This window comes from Panthera pardus, unplaced genomic scaffold (assembly GCF_024362965.1).
Source record: "Panthera pardus isolate Hobbes unplaced genomic scaffold, ASM2436296v1 HiC_scaffold_12, whole genome shotgun sequence".
Taxonomy (NCBI): domain Eukaryota; kingdom Metazoa; phylum Chordata; class Mammalia; order Carnivora; family Felidae; genus Panthera; species Panthera pardus.
The window spans coordinates 13,903,434-13,912,555 of record NW_026526677.1 but is presented as its reverse complement, the minus strand read 5'-3'; the positions used below and the strand labels follow the sequence as shown (position 1 = coordinate 13,912,555).

At 36.6% G+C, this 9,122-nt stretch overlaps 1 protein-coding gene across 1 annotated transcript; it reads right to left on the bottom strand.

Moving 5' to 3' along the window:
* Positions 1–7,485: 7,485 nt before the first annotated feature.
* On the bottom strand, positions 7,486–8,433 carry LOC109245237 (olfactory receptor 5M10-like). The gene has a single exon (XM_019412548.2). The coding sequence runs from the start codon at positions 8,431–8,433 to the stop codon at positions 7,486–7,488; it is 948 nt and encodes a 315-aa protein (XP_019268093.2).
* Between the last annotated feature and the right edge of the window lie 689 nt (positions 8,434–9,122).

Below are 9,122 nucleotides of genomic sequence, written 5' to 3'. Positions count from 1 at the left end.
AAAAAACAAAAACGTGCCAAAAACAATGAAAAAGCAACCCCTGTTGGTTGTACCTGAGTGCAATTCTCTGGAGTAACACTAACATTGATTATATATGCACAGCTTCTGACCAGGTGAGAATCCTAATGGCAGCCGTGAAAAGGACAGTTGTTTGGAGATGATGACAGGTGGGAATCACAAGAGCGGAAGTCAGCAGCTTATAATTAAGCAGGGTCCCCTGTTTAGTCTCACTCAAGAACTCCCTTCCCCTTGATCAGTCTGCAGAGAAGTCCTTCCTTTCAGCTCATAGGTCCACAATATTGACCATCACTGAGCTATTCTTATTAGCAAAGTGCAGGGCTTTGCAGTATGTTTCCTGAATATGCAAATAATTTACATTCACTTGATATGCTACATAATTTCCTTTAATGAAAGCTGATTATCTTCTCTAAAAAGGCTGAAAACTCTAATTCTGCATATTTGTTTCAATACGTTCGTTTTTGGTACATTCTTATGTCTACTTATCCAGAGTAGAAAACCATCTGTGCTTTATTATTTTCACAAAGAATCTGATAGTTGACGTCTTAATTAACCAACACATTTGTTTCAATAGTTTTCCTTAATCAAAGCAGATATCTATAGGAATGGGCGAAACCCATTCTGGATATAGAAATTTCATGGCCTCCATTAGAGGCTTTTATGATTCTGTTCCTACCTTATTGACAATTACTTGCTCTGTGATTCTGCATATTACCTTTCTTCCGTTCTTGTCTACCCATAAACTATTTTTAAAATAGCAGCTATTCTAAGCGTGGAAATTCGGGTTTAGTATTTTGCAACTAACTCGTAGCACAGCCATATTCCTGATTGCTTGATACTTTTTGAACTTGGGCTTTACTTAAGTGAATTAATATAGCTTACCATTGATATGACACATTTAGTACATCTTTTCCTTTTAACATTTCAGCAGTTTTTATTTTTCTCTCTTTAGGAAAATCTTTCTCCACGTAAGTTTCAGCTTCTGATCGGTTATTACATGAAGATAAGTTTCTACAGTTTTTTTTTTTAACGTTTATTTATTTTTCAGACAGAGGGAGACACAGCATGAACGGGGGAGGGGCAGAGAGAGAGGGAAACACAGAATCAGAAGCAGGCTCCAGGCTCTGAGCCATCAGCCCAGAGCCCGACGCGGGGCTTGAACTCGCGGACCGCGAGATCGTGACCTGAGCTGAAGTCAGACACTTAACCGACTGAGCCACCCAGGCGCCCCAAGTTTCTACAGTTTTAATCTTACTTCTTTCTTTCTTTCCTTTTGGACGTAGCGACGTGTATCGTCGCCACCACCAAATGGGTGCTCAAGTTTTCCTTTCTCCTCAAAAGCATTGTGAGTGCCATTTCATTGTGTGTATGTGTGAATACAGTAGATATAAAATCATCACAGAGAACATTGGTGCATCAGTTTATTAGAACCGAAATTTGTTTTACTTCATCTCCATGACACGGTACTTCTCACTGTTGTGATGATGATGTTACAGCACAAGAAGAATTCTTCATTTGGTGGAACTTTCTTTGGGTTGATAGACTTTTGAGCGTCAAAGAAAAAATTGTTTTCCTGATTAAAACTACGCAGATAGGGGCGCCTGGGTGGCGCAGTCGGTTAAGCGTCCGACTTCAGCCAGGTCACGATCTCGCGGCCCGTGAGTTCGAGCCCCGCGTCAGGCTCTGGGCTGATGGCTCGGAGCCTGGAGCCTGTTTCCGATTCTGTGTCTCCCTCTCTCTCTGCCCCTCCCCCGTTCATGCTCTGTCTCTCTCTGTCCCAAAAATAAATAAAAAACGTTGAAAAAAAAAAAATTTAAAAAAAAAAAACTACGCAGATAAAGATACTGATACTTACTTTCCCCAAACCTCACCCCTAAAATATACATAAGCATAGTCTGTTTCCTCAAATTAATTGGAAGCACAGTGTATTTTTTTATTTAGGTACAGTGGGCATTCAATGTTACGTTCGTGTCAGGTGTACAACATAGTGATTCGCCATCTGTATATGTCATGTTGTGCTGACCATCGAGGTAGCTACCACCTGTCACCATGCTATGCTAGTACAATATCACTGATGATACTCCCTGTGTTGTGCCTTTTATTCCAAAGACTTATTCATTCCATAACTAAAAGCCTGTATATCCCAGTCCCCTTCATCCATTTTTCCATCTCCCCACCAACATCTCCTCAGACAACCATGACTGCGTTCTTTCTGTCTACAGGTCTTTTGTTTGTTTGTTTATTCATTTGTTTTATTTTTGAGATGCCACATAAATCTTTCTCAGTCTAAATGACTTCACTTAGCATAATGCCTTCTACCTCATCGATGTTGTCACTAAGAACATAAGCTTTTCCCACTTTATGGCTGCATAGCATTCCATTGTGTGTGTGTGTGTGTGTGTGTGTGTGTGTGTGTGTGTACCATATCTTCCTTATCTGTTTGTCTATTGGTGGACACTTAGATTTCTGAAACACAGTATTTTTAAGGGGAAAAATAAGAGGAACTTGGATTGAAAGGAATCTGCATTACCATCAAGTTCCATTACTATTAGGGAACTGTTTGGAGCCCTTGTTTTTCCCACTTTCTTATTTGAAATCTAACAGTAATAAAGATCTTTCAGTTTATATCTTAAGATCAGGACTGTACTGGTAACATACCTTTTTTTTGCCTTTTTTTTGTACATATACAAGAAATTGTTGTTTCTTTTCCAAAATTAGTATATGCATATAAACAACAAATTTTACTTTTCCTTAATCTTAGCGCTTAACAAAGTTATATTGTAAACATCATTGTACCCTATTTCCTTCTAAAATTCTCTGTAAAATCTTTTGGCCTTTCTTTAATTGGGTCCTTTGGTCATTTTAACGTCTAGAATCTGCCCATGCCTAAGGGTTACAAAACGCAGGCAATCCTCACCTGGCACAGTGCTGAGGTGACTGTGACTGTTAGGAAGTAGGACACATTTGCATTCTGCATAAGTTTCAGTGAACAGGGTAACCTGCAATGTGAGGGTGGCCTGTATTTCATAAGCCTTTGTTGCCTTTTTCTCAATTTCAAAGCAAACATTCTTATGAAAACACTCCCCTATGTCTTATTATGCCTTCAGCATATTCTTAAATTGGAAGAGTTGAATAACAGTGGACATTTTTCTAAGTTCACTTATTTATTTTGAAAGAGAGAGAAAGACAGAGACAGAGAGCATCAGTGGGGGAGGGCTAGCGAGAGGGGGAGAAAGAGAATCCCAAGCATTCTCTGCACCTTCAGAGCAGAGCCCAACGTAGAGCTGGATCTCGTGAAGCATGAGATCATGACTGGAGCCAAAATCAAAAGTCGGATGTTTAACCAACAGGGGCACCCGGGTGCCCCCAAAGTGGACCAACATTTTTTAAGACTCTTAAAAACTTAATGGTAAATTGATTTACAGAAAAAGTGTATATTATTATTTTCCTTGACTCAACAATATGTGAACGTACCAGTCCTTTCGAACTCTTTTCTATATACGTACAGAAAAGGGTGTCTTATTTCATGGTTTTATTACCAAGCTTGTCACTCATCCATTTTTAGCATTTTAAATTTTTAGCAAATTTACATTCACAACTTGCAACATTTCTTTACATGTTGGGGATCAGTGCTCCAACTGATTTCTAGGAACTTATCAGACCTTAATGCTTTTACCACTTTATCGTGTTTGTGGCAAAATCGTTGCTCAATTGTTGAGTGCTGCTTATTTTAAATATTTTATCATCAAAATAGAGTAACTTTTTATCTTGAATTTCTTACACTGCTACTAATCTCAGAGATATTGGCTTCTGCTTGTTGAATTGTCAATATTTATTAGAATTGTAATCAACAAGAATTTTTTTCAGTGATTGAATGGCTCACCGTTGAGGAGGAGGAGTAGGTGTGGACATGTCAGTTGTTGGGGGAACAGTTGTTGGCAAAAGGAAAATTCATCTAAGGGTACGGTTCTGTGTTTATGGATCTGTTGAAAAATATGCAGCATTTTGGACACTGGTACAGTACAAAAATTAAGGTTCATGTAAAAGTGTTAGTTAATGGGGATACCCAGGTAGCTCAGTTGGTTAAATATCTGACTTCAGCTCAGGTCACAATTTCGTGGTTGTGGATTCTCGCGCCTCATGGGGCTCTGTGCTAACAGCTGGGAGCCTAGAGCCTGCTTCAGATTCTGGGTCGTTCTCTCTCTCTGTCCCCCACCCCTCGTGCTCTCTCTCTTTCTCTCTGTCTCTCTCTCTCTGTCTTTCAAAAATAAATAAACATTTAAAAGTCATATTAATTAACGCACAGTGTTTATATATAAAACCACATTCTCGCTCCTCATTTATAGGCCACCAGCACCTCTCTGCCTTTCTGGCAAAAAAACTTAACTCACCTTTTTTACACCTCAGCAGACCTCTCTATGCTATAATTCCCTACATCTTCCGATCAGACACGGGGATCAAACTTTAACAAGGCTACTCACACCAACGTGTTTCCACATTATTCAAACAATTTAAAAGGGATATGTATTATATGTATAGCCACATTTGATTTTTATTTATATGTTCTCATATATTTCATAAATTAAACCAGCATATGCGTAAATGCTAGGTTAAAAATATTGGCTATCTAGGGGCGCCTGGGTGGCTCAGTCGGTTAAGCGCCTAACTCTTGATTTTGGCTCATGTCATGGTCTCAGAGTTCATGGGATCCAGCACCACATCAGCTCTGCACTGACAACACTGAGCCTGCTTAGGATGCTCTCTCTCTCTCTCTCTCTCTCTCTTTGCCCTTCCCTTGCTCTCAGACATGCTCGCACTCTATATCTCAAATAAATAAATTATCTTTTAAAATATATATATTGGATAGCTAGAAGCATCTGATTTTCATTTCCTGTAATAATTTTTGAAGGGAAAAATAATGAAGATGGAATTTTATTTTCTCAGGAATTAAAACATTTTAAACCTACATTAATTGTAAGAATTTAAAATACATATACAGGTATGTCAAAGAAGAAATAGAAACAGATGCATCTAATTAGATAAGGAAGATAAAATCACAAACTTCCTGGAAAATGAACGGTTTCTTAAAAGTATTTAGAGGAAATGGGTTAAAATATGAAGGAAAAGGTTATACAATAGTATAGCACGCAACAAAATTGTATTTAGAATAATTTAAGATATTCCTATAATATATGGCCATGAAATACTATTAATAACACACAAGAGATGCTAACTTATTTAATATTAGGATGCAAAAAGCCACAAAGCAAAATAAAATTCAAAACTTTTTCTAAATAAAAAGGTAAATAATCTTCATTTAAGGAATCATCAGAAATAACACCAACAGCAATCATGTCCTTTATTATTAGTTAAATGTGTATTTCAATTCTTCTTCTGTTCCAATTAAAACAGATCCTTTCCTAAGAGTTTCAGTTGCAACAATGAAGGAGTAAGGAATTTGAAATGATATACTCTACTTTAAGATTGTTTGGTGCATTTCATGCAGCAATTCTCCATTCTAAGAAAAAATCGAGTATGTTCGTAGAGATATGAGTCAGTCTTAACAATAATAGGATACAACAATATGATGGAATAATGGCTTGCAAAACAAACTATATACAGATAAAGTGCACCAAATACATTTTTAGTAAGAGTTTATAAGTAAATTTTGCTTTTATTTCAGAATTGAAATTGAATTTTATTCCAAAATGGAAAAATCCTTTCGTATTTTTCAACTTTCTTTTCTACAATTGGTATGTAATATTTTTGTAACGAAGTTCAAGTATGATAGAATTTCGTGATTTATACTACTTTAAAAGTGATGTTCATTGAGAATCTTCAGTGTATACGAAAATACAAACGTTATACTATCAAGTGAAAATCAGTGTTCAAACTTGTATGTGGAATTATAAGAACATGTATGAATATCAATTCATTGAGAAAAATATAACAAAATACAAACAGATGTTATCCCTTGGCTTAGGACACCTCACCAATAAACGTTGCTCCCTAATATCTGTCTATATTTTTATTTATGTACAGCAACCATGTTTGATAATACCAGCCTTATTCACTCCAATGAGATGGAAGAAACGGAGTCTAACTTACTAAAACTGCAGGTCATTTAAATATGGTTCTGGAAAACCTTTTGAGTACATTACCGTAAATACAGAAGTTGTTTTATATAAACGTTTAGTGCGGTGGTCTTAGTTAAAACGAGAGTGCACAATATTAGAATACCAAACATTTAAGACAATTAATAACGCATAGGTTCATGTGTTAATCTGGATGAATTAGGTACCTCTTCATATAATCTCCTTTACTATTAATTTTCACAAGAGAAATTTTGAGAACCAGTGTAAAGAGCCTTCTCTACCAAATAATCCGTCACAGACACTTTTATGAAGCAAAGTAAACATCAGGTGTTTTCCTCCAGAAATATATAGACATGCCACTCATCTTTAGACTGTTCCAAGGCATTCTCAGGTCTATAAAAGCCAATTGATAGATTCTATTAACTCTGAATAAATTATACCTAAGTCAGAATTATTACATGAAAAAATATACCTACATTGCTATTATACTATGATAGATTTGGATCCATAATTATGGAAACTTACAAGCAAGTATTCACAGTTTATTTTCAAGATTAAGGAGCATAAACAGTATTTACAATAAGACAAAAAGTTTCTCAGGATGTCTACAAAATTGGTTAGGAAAAATACATAGAAAGCATAATACAATGAAGGATCCATATATTTAAAATTTCCCCAAGGTCATTCCAGTGATTCCTCAGGCCTCAGAACCATTGCTCTATATCACTCATTGAAGAATAGATTATTTCACATTTTTTATTCTATATTTATTTATTTATTTATTTATTTATTTAAGAGAGAGCTAGAACAAGAGTAGTGGAGGGACAGGGGAGAGAGGGAGAGAGAGAATCGTAAGCAGGTTCCACACCCAGCACAGAGCCAGATGCAGGTCTCAGCCTCACAACCATGAGATCATGACCTGGCCCAAATTCAAGAGTCAGACATTTAACGGACTGAGCCACCCAGACACCTCTCATATTCTTTTTAAGTATAAACCTAAACACTCCAGTTTGAACCTTACTATGCCTCTGTAGACCATATGATCAAAGAAGATGGATTTCCAGTGTTCTTATCAGACTGAATTAATCCTAATACTTACCCTCAAGTAAGTAAAGATGTTGAAATATTTTATGTAATTATTGGAATAACACCAAATTATATTCTGATATTTTTTGCTAAGGAAAATGGTGTTTAATTTCAACATTACAGTTTCTATGGAAACAATTTGTCCTGAAGCTATTAATTTTGAGGAGAAATTTGCTAATGCCATTGAGAGTTTATGAAGCTACATTATGACTGTAGAGTAGTAGGTTTGTCCTGTGAAGGGACCACTATGTTATTACAGACACTCAGTAATTACAATGAACAGATGCTACATTGTAGTTTTATGAAAGAGATTTCCCTGAATGATTTGCTGCATAGCATGAACCACATCCTTGTTCCGTAGACTATAAATCAATGGGTTCAACATTGGGCTCAAGAAAGTATAAAAGACTGCAATTATTTTGGACTCCTCCACAGACTTCTCAGATGGGGTCCTTAAGTACATGCAGAAGAGGGTTCCATAAAATAGGGTGACTGTTGTCAAGTGGGAACCACAAGTAGAAAAGGCCTTGTGCCTGCCTTCAGCAGAACGGATCCTCAAGATGGCTGCAATAATGAGAAGGTAGGAAAGGACAATGATGAAGAGAGAGCTTGACAGAGTCAAGCCAGCGACTACCAACATCGCCATCTTTTTGACATAAGTGTCAGAGCAGGCCAACATTAACAGAGGAGGATCTGCACAGTAGAAATGATTGATTTCAAGGGAGCCACAGAAGGACAAGTGAAAAGTCAGCAGTGTCTGGGAGAGTCCATTAAGGAAACCACATGTATAAGACACCATGACTAGAGAGATACAAACGTTCTTAGACATTCTGGTACTGTAATGTAGAGGGCTACAAATGGCTACATAGCGATCCAATGCCATCGAAGCAAGGATATAAAACTCAGTGATCACCAGGGCAATGAAGAGAAGACACTGTGTGAAGCATCCAGCATAGGAGATGGTCTTCTGGTCGGAGACGAAGTTGTGCAGCATATTTGGAGTGATATTGGAGGAATAGCAAATGTCCACGAAGGAGAGGTGGCTAAGGAAGAAGTACATGGGTGTTTGGAGGTGAGAATTGGTCCTGATCAGCATAATCATGCAGAGATTGCCTGCCAGCGTGATCAGGTAGATCACCAGAAACACCCCAAACAGGATCTTCTCCAGGACAGGGTCGTCTGTGAGTCCCAAGAGAATGAATTCTGTCACTGTAGTGTGGTTTGGGGGAGACATTTTCTTTTCCCTTGAAAACTGATAGTCTTAGAGAAAGTGAGGAGTTCCATCTGATCCAGATTCTGCATTTATTCTACCCATTTTATCATTTAGGCATTGGTATATTCATCTACTTGGAATTTTCCCTATTTAAAAAATACATTACATTATCTACATAAATATTTTTATTCTGTGTCTCTTGTTATCTCTTTGTTTTTGTAACTCAAACACACATATACACACACACTGTCACCTTTGTGTGTGTGTGTATATATATATATTCATATTTTATACTAATTAATACATAATAATGTAATAATATTACATATTTTATTTATATACATATTCATAAATTTATACCCGTTTTCTTGAGGAACTGCATATTTGATTTTTACACACTAAGAAAAAAACCCAAAGGAATGAAATTCAGATATGAAAAGCCACAGGCAATTGACATCATTCAAATGGACAAAAAGGGAATTTGGATATGTAGAGTCCCACCAACTCTCATATACTATTGTTTCAGATATATTCTAGAAGATAAATCTTCAGTACAGCACTTTACTTGAAAGTCGTTGCTATCTAGCTTAATTCCATTCACAAAATTTACTGAGTGAAATAAATATTGTGTATGGATATTTAGCTAAGAGTTGGCAGAATAAAGAATGCGTCTTGCTGCTTTGAAAATTCACACATTCATTTATTCATTT